The 27,014-nt window shown below is 44.8% G+C and overlaps 1 protein-coding gene across 1 annotated transcript; it reads left to right on the top strand.

Annotated features, from left to right (window-relative positions):
* Positions 1-11,428: 11,428 nt before the first annotated feature.
* Positions 11,429-23,439, top strand: fscn1a (fascin actin-bundling protein 1a). Its single transcript, XM_076143217.1, has 5 exons — positions 11,429-12,471; positions 19,131-19,287; positions 20,573-20,694; positions 21,049-21,216; positions 21,338-23,439. Exons 1-5 carry the CDS (start codon positions 11,631-11,633, stop codon positions 21,544-21,546), a joined length of 1,497 nt encoding a protein of 498 aa, XP_075999332.1. The 5' UTR covers positions 11,429-11,630; the 3' UTR covers positions 21,547-23,439.
* Positions 23,440-27,014: the final 3,575 nt, after the last annotated feature.

The following is a 27,014-nucleotide window of genomic DNA, read 5'->3' as shown; positions in this document are numbered from 1 at the left end:
ATAATAACCAATCACATTCATTCATTCATTCAACACAATGATCCAGATTATTGTGTGTGTATGTGTGTGAACACGTACACATTCGTGGTTTCGTACGTAAGAGCTTATTATGTGGGAATCCCTAAACAGCAGGATAGAGTTGAACCCCAAAATGTAGACCAAGAGGCAGGGTGTGTTGCTTGTACTGTTACATAACCACGCACAGTGTGTGTGTGAATGTGAAGCCCCTTCATAAATTACCTTCATTTGAATCTTTCCCTTGGTTCATGGATTACACGTGTAAAGAAATGTGCATGTGCTTTTTAAGTACAGATATGACCTCACTGGACAGTGAATTAAAGGCTTTTGCAGGTGGACACTCCCCTGCACAGTCGTTGGCTGGAACCATCAGGTAATTACCTAGGCTGTATTATTATTACCTTTAAAGGAGACTCTGGTCAGATATGCTGTAATACTCTTATCCGCTCCCTCTCTCACTCCCCCTCTCTCTGTGTCTGTCTCTAACTCTGTTTTTTCATTTCCTCAGATGCCATCTCCATTTTTTTTCTAGCCTTCACAGTTTTGTAGCCTCTTATGAATGTCGAAGAGAGGGCAGAAGGAGACACAGAGATATAGATGTGAGAGAAGAGAGAAGAGAGAGAAGAAAGAGGAGTCACGCCTTTTTTGGCTCATCCAATTGTAAACTGATAGCCCGACACATGCTACCAAGCTGTTGCATAAAGGACAGAAAACACCCCGAGAGACAAATGTGTGTGTGTGTGTGTGTGTGTGTGTGTGTGTGTGTGTGTGTGTGTGTGTGTGTGTGTGTGTGTGTGTGTGTGTGTGTGTGTGCGTGTGTGTGTCTGTGAGAGAGAGAGAGACATAAGGCAGCGGACCCATCTCTGTCTTGTTTTTCATTGGTTTCTTTGGTAACTGGGTTAGTCATAATCACACTGCTGTTTTTTCTGTAAAGGAATTTGCTTGTATCTGTGATTCGTTTGTGCGTGCGTGTGTGTGTGTGTGTGCATGCATGTGTGTGTGTGTGCTCATGTGTCTTGGCAAAAAGACACTGTTGCTCTGAGGAAATGGAACATGTGTGTGTATGTGTGTGCGTGCATCTGTGTGTTTATCATGTTATGAGGGGGTTTCCTATAATTGCATAAATACTAAAAAAATTAAGCTGGGGGAAACATTCCTATACCTCCATCATGACATCATTCATTGTGCATAAGGCAGGGACCAACTGTTAAAGCAGCTTCTACTGAATCACAATGGGCAAAAGGCTTTATTGTTTACTGTGGCACAGGGGGTGGGGGGTGAAAAGTGCTACTAAGCATCACAATGGGAATTCCATTTATTATCTTTGGCACCAGCATAAAAAAACACACTACATTAGAATGTGACCATCTCTAAAGTAGTTATTGGTGAGACTAATATGTCGTTGAGGCCTGATGAGTCAGTGATAGTGATGCCTGCTCTGAAATATATTTATAGTTCAACATTATCACTAACTGGAGTTTCAAAAGGCAATATGAGATCCTTGAGTGCAAAAGATACACAACGTTAGTGGAAGCCTGAGTGTCTGCCGTGGCAACAACCTTCTAACTTACAGATAATGTAAATTGATTTGATTTCCAGCTTTTCCTGCATGACCTCAACACATTCACCATGATCATCAGCTTTTGCCTCATTAGCCCACAAACAAACACACACACACACACACGCGCACACGCGCACACACACACACACACACACACACACACACACACACACACACACACACACAGACACACAGACACACACACACACACACACACACACACGCACACACACACACACACACACACAATGTTTCCCTCCCTCAACACAAATGAAGCAGTGTGTGAGCGCAGCTGATCCATGACTCCTTCCAATTACATTCTCTCACATATCAGGTAGATAGATAGATAGATAGATAGATAGATAGATAGATAGATAGATAGATAGATAGATAGATAGATAGATAGATAGATAGATAGATAGATAGATAGATAGATGCACCCACAGTTCCACCCATTACACCTTCATTTCTTCCATGATGTAATCTTTTCGGTTACCCCCTGGGGCTACCAGCAGGTTGTTCCCCTTAGAAGTCCCTGTGTCTTCTTAGAAAAGTCCCTGCCAACATAAACAATGACAATAATGACTGGTGATAGTGAAGACTCTGATACTATGACCTACTAGACAGGTCTTCATGATATATTTATGAGACATTATTGATCCAGAGGAAATGTCTTCCACAGTACCGCAATCCCTTTAACAGGGAAAATTAACGCTATGCATATTCTTGGTAAATTCAAGTTGTATTATGTCTTATGGTTGATATACAGTCTGTATACTGGACAGAGGAACACTCCACTGTACCCCCACGTTTGGCCCCTCAGGGCGAATGGTCAAAGTGTGTGTGTGTGTGTGTGTGTGTTTAAAATGGCCATCTGTGCCAGATGTTAATGAACCCCTTGTGTCTCTCTCTGTGTGTGTATCAGCAGATGGTGTGTGTCTGTCACACACATGCTCGTTTCTACTATCACTTCTCAATCATCAATTATTTACACTAGAAACTGAAGAAAATCCCACTTAAATGTCACTATGATTTTTTTGACAAAATTATAGATATAGTCTATAAACCAAATCTTTGAGGGTATTTGTAAAAAACAAACAAACAGGACTATGAACATAGATGGTGTGAGAGAGAAAGGGAGAGAGAGGGAGAGACAGAAAGACAGAAAGACAGACAGTGAGTATCTGTAAAATGATAGAACGAAGATAAAATGAAGAACCAGGGCAGCTAAATCTTTCAGGGGGTTTGTGTAATAAGAGGCCCACAGTGAACAGCTGGTGTTTGACGTGTGTGTGTGTGTGTGTGTGTGCACATGTGTGTGTGTGTTTTACTAAAAGGGGCACTCTGAAGGGGGCCTGCACCCCTTTGTTGTATGAGTGCATGTCATTTGCATCTAAAACTCCTTATTGCCCATGAAGAGAAAAAAAGAGAGTGGTAGAGGTACAAGAAGTGAGAGAGAGAGAGGGAGAGAGAGAGAGAGAGAGAGAGAGAGAGAGAGAGAGAGAATAAGTGGAAGAAAAGAGGTGGCGATGACCAGTAACACCCTGAAGCAAATGTGTGTGTGTAAGTGTGTAAATTGTGAACACGTAGCCTACATACGCTTATAGACTAAAACAAAAGAGCTCAGCGCCTTAGTATAATACTCAAACCCGCAAACATGGCAGACACTTGAAAGAATATGCTGTTCCACAAAAGAGACATAAAGTCATCACCTCCTGCCCTCAATAGGCACTGACTTATCCTCAATCACATAAGCCATAGAAACAGCTGTAAAACCTGAAATATATTGTTTACTTAACTATCTTCAAACCTGTCTCTTAGACCCAATTCCAACTAGGCTGCTCAAGGAAGTCTTTCCCTCAGTTAGCACTTTCTTTAATAGATATGATAAATCTTTCTTTAGTAACAGGCTTTGTACCACAGTCCTTAAAAGCTGTAGCTGGCCAACAACAGGCCTGTATCTAACCTCCCCTTTCTCTCCAACATCCTCGAGAAAGCAGCCGCCAATCAATTGTGTGACTTTCTACATGACAAAGTGCTTGCTCATGGGAAAATGTTGGGCTTCTTTTTATGCTCTGTATGTAAAAGTGCCTTGACATAACCTTTGTTGTGATGTGGCGCAATAAATAAAGTTGAATTGAATTGAATTGAATCTATACTGTATATGTAGCTCCTGCGTGGGTCACTGTGAAATCTGTTCAGCAGTGTAGGTGGATTAGCAGACTGATGTAGTTAGTCAATGCTACCATTAGGTGGCAGTACAGAGCTCATTTAGATCTCATGAGCGTTCATATTATGCTGGCCTGTGAGACAACGGGCGACAGAACTGAGCTCTCGCGTTATTACAACGTTTGCATGTATTAGATATTAAAATCTAACACACAAAGTCAATGTTGAGGATGAAGGTAAGATAAATAAAAACACTGGGACAAACGGAGTGATTGTGCAGTGGTGATGGAAAGTTTGAAGACCATTTCGAATTTTATTTTGGAATAAATATGACCTCAACTGCTGAGCAGAGCTTCATGTAAGTCCTATAACTGGATAAAGAGAACCCACTTCAACATATAACACAATGCCATGCATGTTTGTTTATTTATTGAGAGAATTATCCAAATTGGAATGTATGTATATAATGTATGTGTAGGCAAAATTATGTGAACCTGCGAATCTCTTCATCTAAAGAGGAAATTAGCCGTATCTAAAGACCATGAACCTGGGTGTCCACCATCAATGTCTGCTTTTCACCACACATGTTTGTAGAAGTGCGTCATGCTGTGGTCAAGGCACTTTCCAGAAGAACTCTGACGTTGTTCATGCTCACCAGGCTGGAAAAGGTTACAAAAGCACACTAAAGAGTTTGGACTGTACTAATCCACTGTCCACATGCTGAGGGTGTGCAAATGCAAGAATTTCAACACCATTATTACTTTCTCCAGGAGGGTCCAAAAGAACAAAAATCACGACCAAGAGCAAGGCCAGTAATAGTGCAGGAGGTCTCAAGAAGCCCAGGATAGCATCCAAGGATCGCTTTTGTTTTGTTTTTACATGATACCAACACTCATACAGGACATTTTGGAGATCATTTTTTATACAGAAAGAGGGGGGAAAGCACAGAGAGATAGAGGGAAAGAACGAAGGTTGTATTATTATTATTGTTGTTTATCTATTTGCGTAGACCCTGAGGTAAAATAGGCAATATGAGGTACAAGTAGATTGAAATTGAAACAGCAGGACGCCACGGCCGCTGGAGGTTGTGACAACATGGCACAGAAGTGTGGACGCAGAGTCCAGGATAGCATTGTTGATGTTGATGCGATGATCTCATAGGGTAAATACAATTTTTTACAGGATGATGTCAAACAGCAATGTAGACTACTACAAATCGCATTATAGGCTGTGGTGAAAAGAAATCAAAAACAGAGAGGAAATCCCACCCAAAAACCCAACCCAACCCCGCAAATTAAGTCTACCAAGGAATGATTCATGCAAAAGAAATTTCTCATTTTGCAGTGACCTTAATCCAATTAAAAGTTAAAGGGGAGTTAGAGCACTTTTGTTCGGAGGAAAGGGCAGAAAATTCCTCCAAGCTGATGCCAAGGACTGATACAAACACACACAGGTCACATACATCACCAAATACACAAACATGTCAAAAGTGTAATTTGAATTGAGTTCGCCTTATCTAGTGGTAGGACTCATTTGAAGATGTAATGACAGTTTGTTCCTGTTCTCTCTGTTCTTTTTACACCTGCACAAACTGAAAGGATCAGGATCATTACACAGATTGATGTTTATCATGATAAACATCAATCTGTGTAATTTGGTCTGGATCTGAAGGAGTCTATGATTGGAGAGGGGCACGTGAATGGAATTGCTCTATAGGTCAGAAACATGCATTACTGTTTGTTTATACTTCAACTAAAAAAGATAATGTTTAATGTCATTGGTTCTTCAAGTCATTTCAGTATTAGAACAGACGTGTGATAGAAGACACATTTTGTTTGGCCTTGGTGAATGCAAACACTCTAGTAAGTGACCTTCATGATTCTCCTATTTTGTCCTTACATCTTTCTTCCTTTACTTTCTTTCCTCCTTCATGTCCTTTCCCTCCTTCCCCTCTTCCTTTCTGTTCGTCTCTTAAGTCACTGTTGTGCTCTATTTCTTCACATAAAATGCATGGAAATCCTCAAAGCTTTCAAATAGTTGAGTACCTTTTACTTCTCCTTTTGCTCATTATGCTTTATTTGAGTACATTTTGAAAGCATGACTTTTACTTGTAGTTAAGTATGTTCACACTGTGGCTGGGGTTTTGCTACTGTTATTCAGATGAGGACTTAATACTCGAATATTCATTCCCCTGCAAATTTGTATGAATCCTATGTTGTAGATATATTTATAGTCCAAGGAAATAGAAATCATATAATAATCTCTTCTTTAGGATGATGAAGAACAGTGATGTACAGTGGGGTAAAGATAGGGACAATCTCAGGCCCTGTGGCATGCAGGGGTCCGTGATCCTGGGATGAGATCCTTTCATGGGGCCTCAAATCTGTGCCGCACTGATGATAAACAAGACATGAACAAATCCAAGCATGAGCCAAGGTGTGGAGACCGAAAGGGAAGGGGGAAGGAAGGAGGTAGACTCAGGCTATTGACAACTGTAACAGTGTGCATACACAAGGACGGGATGTGATGTCATCGGCCCTCGCTGTGAGACAGGAAGAGGTAAATATAGTCGCACTCTGATCGAGTTTCCCTGCTGTCAGCAATGAAGGTGGCAGTCAGAACCCTAAAATCAATGCACACACATACACATACATACACACACACACACACACACACACACACACACACACACACACACAGCTTCTTGCTTAATTCTCTCTTCAAACAAATCTGTGTGTGTTGGGGTGGGGGGTGGGTTGGACCAATTTGAAATGATGTCATGTGACATACATGACTGACTGTTATGTTATTACACATGCAAACATAACCTAACATACAAATGCAGACACATACTGACACAGAGTCCAGCACTGCTCTGTTTCTCTTGACTGACCTATATCTCTCTGTCTGCTACATACAGACATACAGTATGTATATGCACACACACACACACACACACACACACACACACACACACACACACACACACACACCATCATGCACATTTCATAATGTGTTAAACAGAGAGAAGCTATTAAGTTGCTTTGCTGATCTTGGCTCCATTGCTTTCCTGTTGCTATGACAATATAAGAGTGGGGGAGCTGGAGGCACCCCCCCCACACACACACACACACACACACACACACACACACACACACACACACACACATACACACACTGACCTCCGACCTGTCTGCTGTGGAAAGGAGGTGGGGTGGTATGTGTGTGTGTGTGTGTGTAGAAGTGGGGTTCCCCAGTGGCTCCAGTTTCCAGAGCTTCCAGCTCTTTGTTGGTCGGGTGGAGGCCCTTGGTAGGGCTGCAGCTGTGTGCAGTGAAGGCAAACACGCACGCGCACACACACACACACACACACACACACACACACACACACACACACACACACACACACACACACTGCAAATATACACACTACAAACACACACATTCCATTCAGATTGCAAACGACACCTCTCTCACCAGTACTGACTCCTCACACTTTGTGGTAAGATGAGAATACATTTCAAGTGGCAATATGAGGTGGACATCAATATTAACATGTCTAGGAGACTTCCTGCCTCACATACATGATATTAATCTAATTCATTTTGTGCTCACATGACACATAATCTTTGTATTTTCTTGTTGAGTTTCCTCTGTCACTGCCAAACACCTCCTGATGTTCTGTCTTGCTTGTTGTTTTTCTTCCCTTAGTGAAAGACAGAGAGTGAGAAAGAGAGAGAGAGAGAGAGAGAGAGAGAGAGAGAGAGAGAGAGAGAGCAGCATATCTGTGTCCAGAGTCTCCTTTAAAGGTAACACATAAAAAAGAGATAGAGAGACGTATGGAGAGATGACAATGGCATCATGTAAATGATCAATATATTCAATACAAAGAGCAGCTATATGTCAGGATTGGTACTACAAACACTGGGTTGTCATGTGGATTATCTCTGGTCTCCAGCTGAATGTGTTCATTGAGGAGAACATGTATCAAGCTGTAGGTGCATCCATTGCTGGTCAATACCAGTGGAAAAGCTCAATTATAAGTAAAGGTTCTGCTTGTAAAATGTTGCTGAAGTTAAGTTAAGTAAGCTAATTATGTACAGCTTAGTTTTGATCCCTTACTTTGGGTAGTTGCAAAGATAAAAATAGAAACTCTACTAGAATAGAATAAGACAAAGATAATTATTTAGAATGGAATGGAATGAAATGCAAATACTACTACTACTGCACATCAAAAACCTTACAGAAGAAAAGCACTCAGTTATTTCTCATCTACTTTTGAATGAGTCACTATTCCATAGTCGCTTCTTTTAGACTGACAGACAGTAAATATGGGTCACAAAAGAATGTGATTTTCTTCATATATCTCTCTCTCTCTGTCTCTCTGTCTCTTTCTCTCTCTCTCACACCTTTGTATTGCTCTTCATGTTCAAACATTCATCTCCCTCCCTCCCTCAATCTGCTCATCATCTTCTACCTCCCTTTCAAATGCTTCTCTCCGTATCCTTCGCGTAGAGGTGCAACAATGTCTGCACAGCTGCAAATGCAGACAAAGAGTGAGGTAATTCACCATTTCACCGCTTTCCTCTGAAGTCCCTTGACTCAAACTGGCCTCTAGTTGAAAGTACTGTATGTTCCAGACACATCTGGAGACATGCTTGGTGATATAGTTGTACATCCTAATGCAGGAATGCAGTTGACGTTCTGATTGGCTTCGGTTCAGAGGTGTGTGTTGGAAAAAGATGATGATTGGTCGGCTTTGTGTTCTGAAGTAGTGCTGCACCGTGCACACACAGACACACTGCAGCATGCCTGCCTGCCCTTCCTCAATCGACAGATTTGCGCCTAGTCTCCATAGCAACCATGCTCAATGCTCAGCATGTGAACAAAAGCTATAGTGATAGCTGCCCTTCCTCCTGCTCTCACACTATCCTGTGTACGTGTGTCTGTGTGTGCGTGTGTGTGTGCATGTGTATCAAGCTCACACCAATAAATTCACATCATATTAATCTCATAAAAAAAACCCCAATGTTATTACTTTTTTACATTACTATTTAACTAATACTATACCATTCATATTTCTCATTTTCACTCTCTGTACCAATTTCTCTTCACATTCTCTGTCATACAGTTTTGGGATGTTTTCCTGTTTGGAAGAACAGACACTGGATTGAGAGCCTGGGTGGAGCATCTTTTTTCTTCCAACTGGACTGTTGGATGCACAGTTCTCATGTGAAGGTTTTTTGTGGACCCTGCTCGACATGACAGCCTAATTCTGTAAACTCTGCATTCTGCCTTTATGTTGTCATTTGTCAATTGTTAAAATGCATCCAAATGCTGCTATCATTCTGTCTTGTGATTAAGTTGCCGAAAAAATTAATCGTTCACCTAAAAGAGCTAAAAGACATAATATGGGTAGTACAGGAAATTCTTCCAGCCGGTTAGTTTGCTAACGAGACATGACGCCATGCTAGCAGCCGGAAAGTCCCGTCAAAAGTTGCTGTGGACTTTGGTGAAGTGGCGCTCCACAGACACGTTCGCACCGCAAATGAGACACGCACACACTTGCCATTCACATTCGTAATTTGTTGCCTTTTGTCTGGGCTATTTTGGGCGGTCATCGTCAAATCCGGCGTGCGCTTGCTAGCCTGATGTTACGGTGTCACCTAACCAAACATGGTTGAAATGTGGCCTCACTAGCTTTACTTTGACACTGAACACAACTATTTATCTCCAACAACGCTGTTATAATCAACCTCACTGTACAGGTCATCGGCCCGAGCCACCATCTCCTCGTTTCCTTATACAGAAGATTATCAGATTCAGACACAACATAAAGAGGGTGAAACTCTAAGGTGTCAGTTTCTATGGTCATGTGGCAGTGATTTCCACACATATTTTTTCTGCTTTTGCTCAAAACTCGGAGGCAATCTCAGCGAGCAGACAGATCCTTATGGGGAGCACAGAATTTTGAGGTCGAGCAGAGAAAATCACTGCCACATGACGCTCTTCAATTATGGCAGGAAACTGATGCCATAGTACGCCAGTGACAGAAGACTTGAGAGAGCAAGAGAGAGTGTTTGGATGGAGAAGTTCAGAAAGACACTGAGGGTGTAGGAACAATTAATGTTTGAGTAGTTTGAATAGAATGTGTGCAACTATAGGAAGCCAGTGAAGTTGGTAGAGAACTGGAATGATGTCAGTAACCAGGCAGGTGAGTTTGGAAAATTGTAAGTTGTTGTCAGAAGAAGATGGTGTGGGATGAAAAAACAAAGAGTTGTGGTAATCTAGTCGTGAAGTGATGAAAGCATGGACCAGCGTTTCAGAAGGGCAGATGTTATGAAGAAATATGTGATTGGAAATTGAGTGCAGGGTCAAAGGTGAAGGCCGGGGTTTGCAAGCTGTTTCTGACAGGGCGTGAGAGATAAGTATCATCAATGCTACCCTGACAACTTTCATTCAACCGTAACAAAGAAAGCTCATGTATTTGTGAACCCTCATCTAAACCTCTTGACCTGCAGTTTCAGTTTGCACAGGAGAGAAGGGAATGTTCCTCTGTCAGATCTTTCAATGTCAAATATCCCATTTATCAACGATTCAGTGTGTGTGTCTTCAAGGAAAACCCTCAAGAATTTGGTTTGATGTATAAAGTCATCTCATTCTGACCAGGGATGTCAAAGGTCAAGGTGATCTACAGAGCAGTGACACTTGGTGGACACCTGCTGCTCTTGTGTCATGTGTTTACAATTAAAGATTTGTTTGCTATCCTGTTATCTCTCTACTTATAGAGCATTGTTTCCATATTTAACTGGACGTCAATAATGTGTGGTTTGTAGAGGAGGAGGTGGAGGACAAAACAGCTACTCTCACTCACCACACACTATGCCTCAAGACACACACACACACAACGCACAACAACACAGCACTCGCATCTCAAAGAGGAACAAGATTCTCATGATGTCACGTAAAACTGCATAATGGGACAGATAACAGTCATTTATTTAACTCCCGACTTTTATGATGAAGTAGTTTAGATAAGAACCCTGCGGCTTACACACATTATGTGTGTATGAGTACATAATCGTGCAAATGCCCTGGGAAGATGCCAGTGTGATCTGTTTGGCGTCTTTGTTTATAGAGCTGGACCTTTCCTGCCCTCTGATGTGCGTGCTCTGGCTATGAATAGAGCTTTGTATGTGGACACACACACATCGTCCTCACGATTTCAATGCTGAGTCTATCTGATCAGTGTGTCTCTGGGGCACAAACAGTGTGACATGAAGCTATTGGAAAACAAATTTGCGTAAGTGAATGTTGTTGCAAAGTTTCTCTTCATCTTCTTTTATTTATTTCTCTTTCCTTTCCTCTAGTTCTCTTCTCTTCTCTGTTCTGCCCCCTCTTCCACTGTCAGAATCTTTTCCAGGTTGTGTGTGTGTGTGTGTGTGTGTGTGTGTGTGTGTGTGTGTGTGTGTGTGCATGTGGCCAGGGGTGAGGGGGTGACCTCAAGGGGACACGATGAAATAATGAGATGAAGACATTGATACCAATAAACAGAAAAAAATGAAAATCAATCTCCATCAGCTCTGAGCTGTTAGGCATCGGAGGGGGCGTGGCCTGTGCCGCAGCGTCATTGATCATTATACACGCTGCAGCTGTGGCGGCGGGCTCGCGCTGCTGAGACAGGCAGAGCACTGAGGACCGGCGGGGCGCGCTCACCCAGACTCATACACACACACACGCACACACACACATACACTCCCCAAACAAAGAGAAGCACGCGAGGCAGCAGAGCATCCCACCCTTTCAACCGCGAGCGAGCTCACTAACACAAGAGACCCCACACACCCGGTCCGGTCCAAGGCTCAAGCGCGCACAAGCGACCATGACGACCAACGGAGCAACAAACGGAACCAGCGACATGCTGCAGATCCAATTCGGTCTGATCAACTGCGGGAACAAATACCTCACAGCAGAGACATTCGGCTTCAAAATCAATGCCTCTGCCACGAGCATGAAGAAGAAGCAGATCTGGACCCTGGAGCAGAGCGGCGATGACTCCAGCGGTAACGTGTTCTTCCTCAAGTCACATCTGGGTCGGTACATCGCCGCCGACAAAGACGGCAACGTCACAGGAGAGAGTGAGACCCCAGGCCCGGAGTGCCGGTTCATCATCACCGCACATGACGACGGCCGCTGGTCACTGCAGTCCGAGCAGCACAGCCGGTACTTGGGCGGAACCGAGGATCGGATCATCTGTTTCGCCCAGAACGCGTCGGTGGCGGAGAAATGGAGCGTGCACATCGCCATGCACCCGCAGGTGAACATCTTCAGCCTGACGCGCAAACGTTACGCACACCTGAGCTCCAAGGTAGACGAGATTGCCATCGACCGGGACGTCCCGTGGGGGGTGGACTCCATGATCACGCTGGTGTTCCGAGACCAGCGCTACCACCTGCAGACCTCAGACAACCGCTTCCTAAAGAATGATGGCGCGCTGGTCGCCACAACGGACAAGAGCACCGGGTACACGCTGGAGTTCCGCTCCGGTAAGGTGGCCTTCAGGGACTGTAGCGGCAAATACCTCGCCCCCTCCGGGCCATCCGGGACCATGAAGTCCGGCAAGAGTGCTCGCGTGGGCAAGGACGAGCTGTTCGTGCTGGAGCAGAGCCACCCGCAGGTCGTGCTCACCGCGGCCAACGAGAGGAACGTCTCCACCCGACAAGGTGGGTGTGGTGGGGCCGGGGATTGTGTGCATTTAGGCTGAGACCAGTGGTCTTAAATTGCCATGGGTGTGCGTGTGTGTGTGTGTGTGTGTGTGTGTGTGTGTGAGAGAGATGGCCTTTGGTAGAGGAAGGGTTAACGTGATGGAATGTCAGCCAGCATCCCCCCTGGAACCCCCTCTGCCCCCCCACACACATACATGCACAGATGCACACACACAGAGACAGGACATTAATGGTGGATATAGGGCGTGAGGAGATGGCCTAAATATTAACCAACAGCACAGGCCTGTGTGTATTTATGCTGAACAATGGAGGGTTTGTTGAGGGAAGAAATGAGAGATCTGTAGTTGATATTGCAGGGCATGTATAGTGTGTGTGTGTGTGTGTGTGTGTACAGTAGGGCCTATGGGACACACACAGCCTGGTAATCCCCTGCTCCAAACAATAGACAAAATAAAGAAGTGCCACTTAAGTCCAGCACAGTACAGTAAATTAGTATAGTGCAGTAAGTTTTTGTTATCCTTGTACAATTCCTCTTTTGCTTTCTCCCTCTCCTCCTCTCGTCTCACTCATATTGTGCTTTATTCTGCCATGAGTTATGTATCTGAACTGTTTTTCTGAGGTTTTGCTGTAACTGATACTTGTGTATGGGAGCAAATGGATATCGGAGTGTGTGTGTGTGAGTGTGTGTGTGTGTTCTGTGTTGTGTGTTGTGTGTTGTGTGTGTTGGAAGGCGCCAAAGTTGAGGAGTTAACTATGGAACAGTGCCGGAACACACCAGTGACTCATGTGTGTCTCATCTGTGTAACTTAAAATAGTAAATCAATAAACTGGCCAGTTACTATGTTAAGACTTATATCTGTATGTTTGATACACATGCTTGTCTATGTCAGCTAGTAATTGCTGACTGGACAGTTTATTGATGAACGTCCCAACCTCACTGCAATTGGGGTTTGTACAATAACACAGAACCTCACTTTATTTAGAATGTTCTGCTGTAGTTCAAACTCTCCAAAACAAGTCAAATTAATTATTCAAGTCATCCACATAATTAGATCAGATAAATCAGAAAATCAGATGGCTGGTTGTGGTTGTAAATACAAATACACAGTATGACGTCATCAAGCACAAACTCAAGCCACAGTGACTGAATAGATGGGTCCCCTGATTTCTGAGCTGATTTTCTGTGTGTGTGTGAGCCTACAGTTACCATAACCATTTGGTTTCCAGCTGTACTGATGGGCAGAGAATCAAGCACATCTCTCCACCTTCTTCCTTCCTTCCTGTCTCACCCTGCCTTACTTTTTTTCACCTTCTCTTCCTTATCACCACCCTTCCCCCATTGTTTCTCCCTTGCTCTTTCCACCTTCACCCCCTCACTTATCCTTAACCATATCTTATCATCATCATCCAAGCCCCTCTGCCTCCAACCCCCAGCCCCACTTCACAGACTTCAACCCTCATGGCCAACGCTTCCATTGATTGAAGGCTATCAAGGGAATCAGTCAAAAGGGGAGGAAACCACAGAAAATAATAGGGGGACTGTCCTAAAACTTTATACAACCTGGTGTAATGAATGGCTTAAACCGTACTAAGTTATGGTGTCTAACCTATATTTAGTCTCACAGACAGACACAGAGGAGAATACAGTGTGGTTGAGTGGTTTCCCTTCTTTTCAGAAAGTATGACCTGTGTGTCTCTCTCTCTCTCTCTCTCTCTCTCTTCCCCCTCCTGTTTTCTCTGGACTGAGCTCTTGTTTGGCCTCACTGGTTTATTTACTCGACATGAGGATTATTTTTACTTTCTCACCATCGGGATGCTTCACCATTTTACTCTATCTAGCTGGACAGTGTCTGCAAAATGGAGCCCAGCTTTGTAAGAGGGGGTTCAGTTAAAAAGGTCACACCTTGGTAAAACCAGAAAATAGCTCCAATTTTATACCGAACCGACTGAGTGGAGAAAACATTGTTGCTTTCTGTAAGACTTTTTGTGGCCTTACTCATTGTAGAATCTATGTTACATGCATGTAAACATACTGATGAAGATTATAAAGTCTTGTATTCAAACTTCATGGGAATGCCACAATCAGTTTGCAACCTAAACTCATTGTACTGGATGTAACACAATGTTACAACCTAGATTACCAGACTGTAAATGTATTTACTCACGCATGCAAATGCTTCATAAAATCACAATCAGTAATCAACATTGGTTCAGTGAAATAGCACAGTAATAAAACTTGTCATACACTTGTACTTAAGTATAAGCTAGAGTGAAAAATCCTGCAGTATCCAGGATTTCAGCTTGTCCAACCAGTGGGATGTGATCAGGGCTGAATATTTGGTTGAACAAGACAATATCAAGTATAATTGCCAAAAGTTTGCTTGCTGCTGGGCTTAGGTCATCGTGCAATGCATCATCCAATATTGTAAAGGCCAGTTGTCATAATAATTTTGTTTGCCACATCCACATAGAGGTCAGAAGTCAGTTAGAGAGGCTGTTTGCTCAAGGCCTTGCAGTTTCTTATGTTTTGGCCAAAGTCAATTCAGCTGGCTCGACAACTGCTCCCTCCTCCATTCTGCAGCGGTAGAGCTTTTTGGTTTGGAACGTGAGCCATAATGGAGGCTGAATTTGACTGGCTTCCATCAGCAACCCCAAAGGTTTCTGTCGCAAGCAACATTAAGTCCAATCTAAAACATGATGTTCACCTTCGTGGCCATAGAAACACAGTTTTGCAATGGTTTGTCAGAAAATCTTTGTAGCCCTAAGACGTTTCAATGTGTTTATCAGTCCTGTCAGTTACATCATTTCAGGATATGGAAGAGACGCGCTGGCTCTGGCTCATTAGTTTGACATGAATTCCCAGAGAGGCTATTTTAACAGCACTCTTATGGACCGAGACACAATTATCAGTCAGTCAGTGGAGCTCAGTGGCCTTTTAAGTGGCCTAAACTCCTGTGCACATGTGTGTGTGAAGGCTGAGCTCTGGATTGTGAGCTTAATGGACAAGAACCCCATCATTTCCTGCCGATGTGACCACTGAGTAGAAAACTGCTCTTTGGAACTTCTTGTCGTCTGGGTTCACAGACAACTGGGTTTGTGACTGAAGAGGAGATGGGAGCTCTGTAGGGATCTCAATGCTTTGTAAACATAATGGTGCACCTACACACTCTGTGATACGGCCTGTCATTGTTTCTTTATGGATCATACAATGGATAACAGGGATGAGACAATTTCCTAGCAGTAATTTATCCACATAGCACTAAAGCAGCTGTGTGGATGCGTAATGGCTTTGGTTTTGTTGTGGCTGCATCCTGTGACTAACTTCCTGTCTATTAATGGAATATAAGCTTTAGATCAACAAGCACTTGTTTGTTATGGATGCTTACGGAATACAGCAAATAGAATGTCTGTGTATGTGTTTCCCCAGTAAAGGAGACAAAAAACACTGTAAAGTCTGGCTCCATGTTGTGTCTGGCCATGATTCAGCCTCACACCTTTTCTTTACCCTTCACCCCCCCGGCTGGAAATGACACTGACACACAAATGCCTGACCTTGGCTGGTGTGCGTTTAAGCCCTGCAAGCTAAAGGGTGATGAGTTCCTGCCTTACACAACATCAACACACGCAGAAGCACACAGAGAGCTCATTGTGCATCCTTGCTCATGTTTGCCAGCCTTGACTTGGTGTGCGCGTGCGTGTGTGTGCGCTTGCATGTGTGCGTGTGCCGCAGAAATGTCAGGGGAGCTGCAGAGCACCAGGGTCGCTCTCCTTCTTAATGTTGACTATTTCATTAGGGGTTTAGTCTTCAGGAGGTCTCCAGTGTGTTGTTCTGCTCTGAGTGTGTCTGTTCATTTAGTCCCACTCGTTCACATTCCTAAGTACTTAATGGTCGATTTCTTTTTTGCAACGAGTGGGCCGATGATGAGTCGAAATCAATTTCTCATAAGTCTAGTCTGTGTATGTTCTATACAAAACCACATTTTCCCAGTATTTGAGCCAAGAGAAACATAAATGTGTTGGTAGTGTCTGTACTGTATGAGCTGAGGTGCAGACTGGTGTTAGCAGTGTGTAGGCAGGCGCTGGTCCTGCTGTGTGTTTGTGTGTTAAGATCAGAACAAAGGCCAATGATCTGGCTCCGTTTGGCCCCAGCTGGTCGCCTCCTTAGTCACAGGCCCAGCTGAATAATAGGCTCATACACGATTGCACTCGATACAATCGTGTGCGTTGACAGCGGCCCACTGGTGCTGCCCTGCTGGCTCCCAGAGGCTGAGCCCAGTCTGTGCCTGAATGCGGTGGGTGGGGTGGACAAGAAGATAGAGGGTTACTTTAAAGACCCGGGGTTGGTGTGTTTTCGTTTGGTGTGGTTTGGGAGGATTCGCCATGTGAGGACGTGCGTGTGTGTGTTCCTTTTCCCTCCTAATTCTGCTTCAAAGACCTGTCAGTGTAGGAGTATCTGAGAACATTCACACAGCCTCTGTCATGGCTGTCTCTCTCTCTCTCTTTCAAGGTGTGGGGGTAACTGTTGTTCTTGCCCTGTGCTCGACAGAGAGATGAGACAACCAGTAACGAGCAGTACATTGTGTGTGTGTGTGCGTTAGTGTGTGTCTCCCTGTGAGTGTGGGTGCCTTTGTCTCTCTTTTATTTCTTTCTTCAGCCTCATTAATGTGTTCGCTTCCATACGGCTTCCTGTCGACTTTGCAACAGAGCAAACGAACACTAGAACACCTCACTCCTTTGATAACCATCTCACTTTGCCTGCGGGTTTCCTACTTTTAAATCATCATAAATGCAAATAACACGATCGACAGGGCTGATAAATCAAGCACGCCAACCCACCGGTTTGTTTTCATACAGTTTATCAATGGCAGTGTGTGTCAGAGAGCCATAAGCCACTGTAGCAGGTAGGTGGATCTGATCCGGTGCCAGTCAGACTGTGAGATGGAACGTCTGCTGAATGGAGACAGAAACACACACACACACTGAGCTAGGATATCCTCTATTCTCAGTCTACTGGGATTGGCACTTGACATCACTCTGTTCCCATTATACACTTGAAGGATGTTGTGTGTGTTGTTATGTCCTGTGTCTTTTTGAAGTATACAGATGTGTAAACAGGTGTGCCCCCCTGCCTACAGATACACAATTACAAGACATAATGTTGTGTATTGTGATCTTTACTCCACACTGACATCTTTGACAGTAATCATACGGTGTGTATGTGATTATCCTGACTCGACCCAAAGGTTTAGGCTGGACTTTGTGTTTAGGTGAAGTGACGGTGCTGTTTATAATACTGAGCCAGAGCCAGCTTGTTAGTCCTCTGCTTTTGAATGAGCGATGTGACACTGTGATGTATCTCTTGATCGTGCTGTGTGGCATTTTGGAACGGGCTCATCCGCCTGTTGGCGAAGTCACTGATCCCACTTTAACTTCCTGTTGGGCGGAAGCGTCCAGCAGATGGTTTACGTATGTCGTCTCCCTCCTGCCGCAGTAAATAAGCGGGCTCTCCTCTGCTACTGTAATGAGTGTGTGTGACTTACGCTCTCTCTCTCTCTCTCCCCGTCCTCCTCGTTCATCCTCATAAACTCTAATGTCTTCCTCAAACTGCCCCTTTCTCTTTCTGTGAAACCTCCGCTTCATGTTCTGGGACCCCCGCCCCCCCCCCCCCATTATCTCTGAGCCAGGCAGCTGATCAGTGACATGTGGTTCTCATCTTGGTCAGCTACTTTTTTTCCCCTTCTCTGTCATCTGTGTGTGTGTGTGTGTGTGTGTGTGTGTGTGTGTGTGTGTGTGTGTGTGTGTGTGTGTGTGTGTGTGTGTGTGTGTGTGTGTGTGTGTGTGTGTGTGTGTGTGTGTGTGTGTGTGTGTGTGTGTGTGTGTGTGTGTGTGTGTGTGTGTGTGTGTGCGCGCGCGCGCGTGCGTGCGCGCGCGCGCGCGCGCGTGTGTGTGTGTGTGTGCCCACATATTTCTGCAGAAACTCGATCTCTGCAGAGCCCAGAGCTCCTAACTTGACTTTATTGTGCTCTCAGTGGGAGAGGAGGCGTGTTTTTCCCTTTTGCCTCAGACAAAATGTGAGCAGTAGTTCTGCCCCAGTAGCTGCTGCAGACGAGACGATCATGTTGACGGCACACTCAGTATGTTTACAAGCGCTCTATATGTGCGTGTGTGATTACCCTATAGGTGACTGATGTTTGTTCACCTCTTTGATGCTCTTAAGTGTATTGCATTTGAAATAGCTGAGTGTGTGAGGCATTGCTCTGCCTTCAGCCCCTTTCACAGACCTTCATCCTCCTGTCCTTTATTTCTTTATCTTCTCTCTTCTGTCTACCTTCCTTCTTATTTCTTGTTCATTCTCTTTTCCTTGTTACTCATAGATACTTGAGTACATTTCACTGCTAAAACCTTCAGACTTTTACACACACACACACACACACACACACACACACACACACACACACACACACACACACACACACACACCATCATTCTTTTAACATTTGATAATGACCGATTGGTGCGAGAGCTGTGAGTGTGTGTGTGTGTGTGTGTGCACAGCTGCATGAAATCCCTCTTTAATCCAAACCATCTGCTGTTGCTCATTCAAGTCTGTCTGATCCTGACACATTTCTCCGTGCCCACCTTCTCGCCCCTGCCAGGTATGGACCTGTCAGCCAATCAGGATGAAGAGGGCGATCAGGAGGTCTTCCAGGTGGAGATGTGCCGCGAAAACAGGAAGTGCGCATTCCGAACCGCCGCCGGAAAATACTGGACGCTCACCGCCAACGGTGGCCTGCAGTGCACCGCCTCCACCAAGTAAGAATGTCACGTAACACACACACACACGCAAACATACATTGTAACAAACATTGTAACCTTGTCCTCCTTATGTACTTATTGTCATGTACTGTTCCCCCCATTGTATGTACTTCGTACCCCCTTATTGTGTGTACTTATCGTGTACCTCCATTATCTCCTTGCATTCTTGCACTTTTCATTATTGCACTAGTTGGGTGATTTCTGATTTCTGGTTCTTGTTGTTTCTTGCTGTGCTGTAACTGTTGCACAGTAATTTCCCTCGGGATGATAAAATTTCATCTTATCTTATCTTATCTTATACACACACTGAATGACACGCAACATCCTGCTCTTCACCAAGATGCTCAGTGAAGAAGCCCGACAGTCACACCTGCTCCTCTCTGTCCAATCACTAACCACTCCAGTGGTGTGTGTGTGTGTGTGTGTGTGTGTGTAGGGGGCTGAGTGTTTAAAGAGTGAGAGTGTAAAGTGAGCTGGCAGTTCTGGTATGTCTTGGGCAAAGGAGTGCAATCTGAGGACTATGGTGTGTGTGTGTGTGTGTGTGTGCTTCCTCTTACATGTCCAGTGAACGTGTGGTTCCTGTCCAGCCAAAGTGCTTTGCTGTTGACCTTTCACCCTGTCAGGCAGATTTAGGAGTGGACTTGGAGGCTCCTTTAGGTTGTACTTGTGGGTCATGAGTAATTAATCCTTAAGTCCTGAGCTCTGAAGAAAAGTGTAGAGCATAAAACAATACAGAGGACAACAGGACTCTGATCCAGAGCCTCTACGCCCCAGCAGCATGTAAACTCCTTCACCACGTTCTTGAGATTTGACTCATTTCCTTCCTTTAGATCTGAATGTGAGGGGCTCTGTGTGTGTGTGTGTGTGTGTGTGGGTGGGTGGGTGGGTGGGGGAAACACTCATCATCTCTGTTGTTTTCCTGAGGAGGCTTTACATTCAGATCAGCTTCCAGAGCTTCAAAATCTGAGCACAATATTGCCGACGTGACCAAACATTAAAGACGAAACGTAGCACTGCATCAGCTCCACATTAACCCCCTCTGAACCTGAACCTCACTCACACAACACTTAAGATGAGAGCTACATGTATCTAAACAACAGGAGAGCTTAGTGTGTGTGTGTCAGCGTCAGACAGACACACAGGTGTGTTACCAGATATCTAAATGTCATCTAAATGTAATTAATCCTCCTCCTCTTCTCTGTGTGTGTGTGTGTGTGTGTCTCTGTCTGTCTGTCTGTGTGTGTGTGTGTGTGTGTGTGTGTGTGTGTGTGTGTGTGTGTAGGTCACCTAATTGTTACTTTGAAATCGAGTGGCGTGGGAAGAGGCTGACTCTTCGGGCCGCTAATGGGAAATACGTCGCAGCCAAGAAAAACGGGCAGCTAGCAGCCACCATGGACTCTGCTGGTCAGTGTTGATGTGCCTCTGCGTCTCTGTGCAGCATGAGAGCGACGCCAAGCACCGCAGCAAAGTGCTTCATTATGCAGAAAAGACGCTGACATGCCATAAATACAGCAACACATTCAGAGTAATGTTTGCCTTCCTTGCCAACATATTGATTAGAGAAGTGAAGGTACTGGAGGCCTCAATCTCAGAATTAGACTGAGTAATGTAAAACTCTGCCTCTATCACAAAGCGCTGAATTTGCACAATATAGGCCTGCTGTTGTGGATGTATAGATTTTGGCAGGGTTGCAGTGTTGCAGGGTTGCGGGGTTTCACGTCGCCTCTGCTGAAACATTTTGATTTGTTCCGGCTGCAGGCGAGTCAGAGGAGTTCATCATGAAGCTGATTAACCGGCCCATCATCGTGCTGCGCGGGGAGCACGGCTTCATCGGCTGCAGAAAGGTAACCGGGACGCTGGACTCCAACCGCTCCTCCTACGACTACTTCACCCTGGAGTTCAGAGACGGAGCCTACAGCCTGCAAGGTTCGTCTGATGCTAAGTGGATCATCCAAACCCAATGCTAAATGCTATACTGCCGACGTTAAGGGAAGGAAATGACTGCTAACGTCTCCCTTCATTTCCTCTCCTCCTCCTCCTCCTCTAGACTCCACAGGTAAATACTGGATGGTGGGAAATGAGCAGTCAGTAGTGAGCAGCAGCGACACGGCCGTCGACTTCCTCTTTGAGTTCTGCGACTACAACAAGCTAGCCGTGCGCCACGCCGCCGACGGCAAGTTCCTCCGTGGCGACCATGCGGGCGTACTGAAGGCCAACGCCGACGAGCTGGAGACCGCCACACTCTGGGAGTACTGAGAGGAGCAGACGGCCATCGCAACCGCCACTGCTGCAGCGGGTGAGAGCATTGGCGAGGCTCAGCAGAACCACACGTCCAAACGCCACCTGTGGCTCCATTACTTACCACTTTATATGTTGAAAACCAGGGGAGGAGAAATTAGGGAGAGAAGATGATGCTTCGTTTCTCTGCCTCCTGTTCCCTCCTTCCTTCCTTCCTTCCTTCCTGTCCCTCCCAATCTCAGCTCTGCTCTGCAGTGCAGACCCTGTATTTGTTGCCATAGTTACCGTGGGGCTGTGCACTTTTTTCTGCTGGGATCTGGTTCCCTCCCTCGCTCTGTCTCTCACTCTGGGTCCTGCCTTATGACGGGGCAGAGCAGAGCCACATTAAAGAGCCCTCCCTTCTGAATTAACCCCTTCCTTGTCTTTGTACCCGTCTGTCTGTGAGCAGCACATATTGGCAGTATTTCTGGTGTCTAACCCGGTCTGGTAGATTTAACTCAACCTGCTCTAAACTCTGTTATTAAGGCTGAACATCTGTTTATTGTTTTGAAGAAGAACTACTATCAGACCTAGGCCATGTGTGTGTGTGTGTTGTTGGGCAGGCCCTGCTGCTTCTATGTGATGATTATAAGATATAACTGGAATGGATCTGATGATGATGATGATGAGGATATATTGAAGATGATGTAACTGAAGGGTGTGCGCCCACTCTTCATCTCAACTGTAAAATATTCAAATGTAAGCCACTATCCTGCGTTCATCTCTACCTGCGTTCTCATTGGTCGGTGGGGATTTCCTGCACCAAACAGGATGCATGAAGTACAAACCTCCTCCTCTACAAGATAAAATGAAAATCCCAAGATGAAGAAAAAAGAATGAGTAATAATATACTTCACTCAGCTAACTGGAAATATTTGCTGATATTTGTTTTCTATGTCCAAGGCACAGACATTATCATGAGTAGCCGTAGGTAGCAATAGCAAGTGGAATAACTTATTTTTAGACCCTCTGAAAGCTCCTTTTTAAATATCGCCACCAACGCAAACCTCAGCTTCCATCGTAAACACAAGACTGGAAAAACAAACGTGTCTTCATCTCAGTCACACACACCTAAACCTGGCTAAACTGGAACCTGGGGACACACGTGAGCGTGACGTTGGTGTGTCTCTCACCCCGTCTCATCACGCATGTGCCACTGAACTCAAAGTGAAGCTGTTAGAGGTCTGAGGCTTCTGTCAGAGGCCTTCAAAGATTCAGTCTGCTTCTGTTTGAAACCCTGCCTGTGCCGAACTCCAGCCGAGTCCTGCCTGTTGATCCTGACACACACATCACACCCACGGGTCCCTCAGACGGGCGGACCTGTGTGGTTGGACCTGTCAGCTTTTCCACTTTAAACAGCAGCGGTTTCCATCTATTTGGTATTTATAGTACAGCAATGATTATCTTGTCAGTGGTCCCAGAATGCACTGGGTTCCCCCCGCCCACCATCCTCATTTCACTGGAATTCATTACGGAAAAAAACCAATTTTATTCCCATGTGATGAGAGATGAGGGTCGCCAGCTCCTCGCAAGGTTTTTCGACCTTTTCAAGCCTGAAGTGTTGAGAATCTCAAGCCAACAAAAAAGGAGTCGTTTCCACGGTAACAGAGACTGAGGTTTAGACAAACGGATGTCGGAAGGGTAAACATGTGGTAATGACTGTGCCTTACTCCGAGTTTATGGGCAGTAGGAAATGTAAAAAAAAAACAGAAAAAATGAAATGAAAGAAATCCACGTCTTTGCTTTGTATAACTGGAACTTCCTTTTGTATCATTATTTTGTATGATTTCTTTTGATATTGTGGATTAATCCTCTTTTGTGCCATTGGTTCGCCTGGAATCCAACACCAATAAAAATGGGATTTGGAAAGCTGCTTATCTCCGTTTGAATCATTTCTTTATTAATCACACACACAACAGATTGAGTGTTTTGATCAGGGAAACTCTCATAGATTAGTTGGAATATTACAGGATTTTCTACGCATTTCCTTAGATGTAAGGAAGACTAGCAGCAGCTGTGCAGGTAAACAAACTTCCCTCACCTCGAGACGCATGCAGGGGCTGTTCACATGCCACTCAACTCCGAGGGCATGAGTTCAAATCCCTGGATGAGAGCTATTACACCTCCACTAACACTGGGAAAGTAAATTAACAGGACAACTTCAAATGCTGAATACATCCATCTAAATCATTCATCAGTAATTTTTCCGATCTTTTCATCATAATATTTTGCTTCTCTGCCAAATTGTTGGACATGTTTAGAGCCAGTAGGTCCCCCTGAGGTCGCAGCCCCCCTGGAACCTTTCCCCCAGGAACCTTTTGTGTGTGAACCCTCGAAACATTATGATGCATACTTTCACAAATCATAGTCGTCTGTGCCTCTGCTCATTTCTCTGAGGCTTTGCACAGCACTGCATACTTGGTCGTTTGCCAACCAGCATCAGACCACAGCAGCTCCATGTGTTGTCCCTCTTACACACACACGCACACACACACACGTATATGGAAACACACTTTTTCCTGCCTGCTGAATAGAGCCTTTGTGCTGAGACATTTATTCTAGCGCAATGAAACTGCAACCCGTCTCCCCCCCCCCCCCCCCCCCCCCCCACACACACACACACACACACACACACACACACCATCCAGGGTGGTAATGTAATGATGGAGTCTCCAGAGCAGCTCTCTAATCCATTTTCCTGCTGATCCCAGAGGAACACCCAGCATGGCAAAACAAACACACACCACCCCTTCATCTATGCCCCCCCCCCCACAACACACACACACACACACACACACACACACTTCAATCTATAAACTGGTAGAGTTTCCACCCTGTTCTCTCTCTCTCTCTCTCTCTCTCTGACTGAAAGACTAGTGAAAAGATGAGTCACTGAAAATATGACCCAGATCCCAGAAATGGCTGCAGTGGTTTGTGGGTAATGTGTATCCCTCCTCCCCCCTCTCTGTCGGTCTCTCTCTCCCTCTCTCTCTCTCCCTCTCTCTGTCTCAAATGAACAACAGAGGCATGGGGGGAGGGATCATGTGCAAAATGGCCGCTGTCCTCCACCCACATCTGAGACCACTAGCGCCATCACCCATCCCCAATCCATTGTTACCATGGTAACACCAGCTGCTGCCAGACACGCTGAGGGGGCAGAAATGTCAAAAACCTTCATTACATCCATAATGTAGACTGAATGAGGCATAACAGGTTGTGTGTGTGTGTGTGTGTGTGTGTGTGTGTGTGTGTGTGTGTGTGGTTTGAGGCCAGTAGAGGGGTTTGGAGGTAGATTGAGGGGTTGGGGATGGAGTGGTCTGTCTTTGATTAGAGAATACCTCATGGATAAACAAGGCTGGACTCTGCTGATCTGATCTCCTCTTCCTCTTTATTCATTTCAGCTCTGCGCTCATCAACATGTCTGCAGTGTGTGTTTGTGTACGTGCGTGGATAATCTTTCCCCTGATTGCCTTCCTACTGACTTTCAGTCTTTGTGACAATCAATTCTCCCTCCACTCTCCTCCTCCTCCTCCTCCTCCTCACTCTGCTGGTCAGTGTGTCAGTCATAATGTATTTATGAGCTGAAGATGGTGAAAATGTAACCACTTAAAGGTCACAACCTGCATGTGTGTCAGGTTGTGTAGATCTATTATGTTTACAGACAAAGCTATAGTAGGATCTATCGCTACTGTTTACTTCTAATAAATATTTCTTATATATATATTTTTTTAATTGGAACAAGAATAGAAACATACAAGAAACTGAAAGATTTGGTTTGAAAAGCACAAAAAGCTCAGTGTGAGCGTTGGAAACTGTGCAATCAAGATAACAAGCCAGATTGAATACTTAATGCCTACATACAGGTATTAGTGTTTAATATGAATCAAACTTCTTCATCATCCTGCACTGTAGCCTACAGTGAGGCAGATAGACACACTCATTAAAAATGTGCACACTCATTAAAGATACACACGACAGACACAAACAACGCCAGAGGGGGTGAAGAAACAAAAATAGGAGCGCGCACACACACACACACACACACACACACACACACACACACACACACACACACACACACACACACACACACACGCGCGCACACACGCACACACACACACACACACACACAAATCAGAGATAGCATTTGTGGCCCTGAGGTTGTTCCAGCAGATATGAAGGTCGTGTGAGGTTCAGGGTCAGATTGTTCTCATCAAACCCATTCAAAGCCACGACAAAGATATTTACCAAAAAGGGCTGAACATTAGGCTGCAAAGGCTCCGCTCTATTCAAATATCAAACCAGATAAGAACCATCAACCTCTCAGCTAGACAAAGCAACACTCCATTTTAAAAAAACAACATAAAAGCACTTCCTATACGTTTGAAGCATTTCTACCTCTCGCTAACAAGGTTTAGCTCTGAACGCTGTATTTGTATTTCATTTAATTTCCAGTTGGGGGATGTTGGAGTGATACACGTGCGTGTTTGACAGAACTACATAAGCAGACGTCTCTATATTGAGCCTCAGCGTGTCAGTTTCAGCCGTAGAGCTAAATGAATCATTAACTGAAAGTTCTCTGTAATGCTGTCGGCTCATCTGCTCAGCCTGAGGACGTGAAGACTCTACATGAAGACACAGCAGGACATCTTCAGAATGACATCAACAGCTTTCTGGAATCCAGGCTCAGTGTCGCCTCGTCTACTCTGAATTTCAAGTAAACCAGCGAAGAGACAGGGTATTTAGGTCAAAGGTTACAGGGAGATTTCAACTCAGTTAAAGAGACGCCCAATGATTCCTTTCCCTTGTGTGGTTGTTGTTGTTCCTCTCGCTTCAGAAGTCTGCAACCTGCTGAGGTTTCCTTAGCCTTTAAATTGTCTCTCAGTCTGGTTCAGTAGGCGACACAACCATGGGGAAGACAACCAGATTCTAATGTATTGAGCTGTACCTGTATGTTCGTATGTGTGTGTCTACGGGAGTCACAGTAATATAAATACTGTAGTAGTAAACAGAGATAGCAGATAAGGTAGAATCTGCTAATGTCATGTTTTCATTGCAAGAATCATCTTGAATAAAGGAGAAGAAGTGATCAGTCTGTGCTGTGTGATCGCTCGTTTGTGCCATAGAGCTGAAGTTACTCCAGCTGGATCATCACAAATAGTCATTAATAGATGCTGACAACTATTTGGCACAAACAAGGGGGGAAAAAAAATGCAGAGCATGAAAACAGCCGGCAACAGATGTCCTGATTTACTATGAGCACATAGTTCTGTATCTCTACCATTCATAACAGGCTGGCTGGTGTTTGCAAGATGCGGAAGGTGATTAAAGGCCAATCAATTCAGGCAACCTCTCACACACACACACACACGCACACACAGGCCAACATAACACCCATGACTATTGGGACCATGAAGACCCCTGGGCTAAACACCAGGGCTCGTTTG

The sequence above is a fragment of the Genypterus blacodes genome, unplaced genomic scaffold (assembly GCF_046128005.1).
Source record: "Genypterus blacodes isolate CSIRO-AG114 ecotype Tasmania unplaced genomic scaffold, CSIRO-AGI_Gbla_v1 ptg000022l_1, whole genome shotgun sequence".
In the NCBI taxonomy this organism is placed as follows: domain Eukaryota; kingdom Metazoa; phylum Chordata; class Actinopteri; order Ophidiiformes; family Ophidiidae; genus Genypterus; species Genypterus blacodes.
Note: the sequence above shows the minus strand (reverse complement) of the source record. Positions and strands in the feature narration are given on the sequence as shown.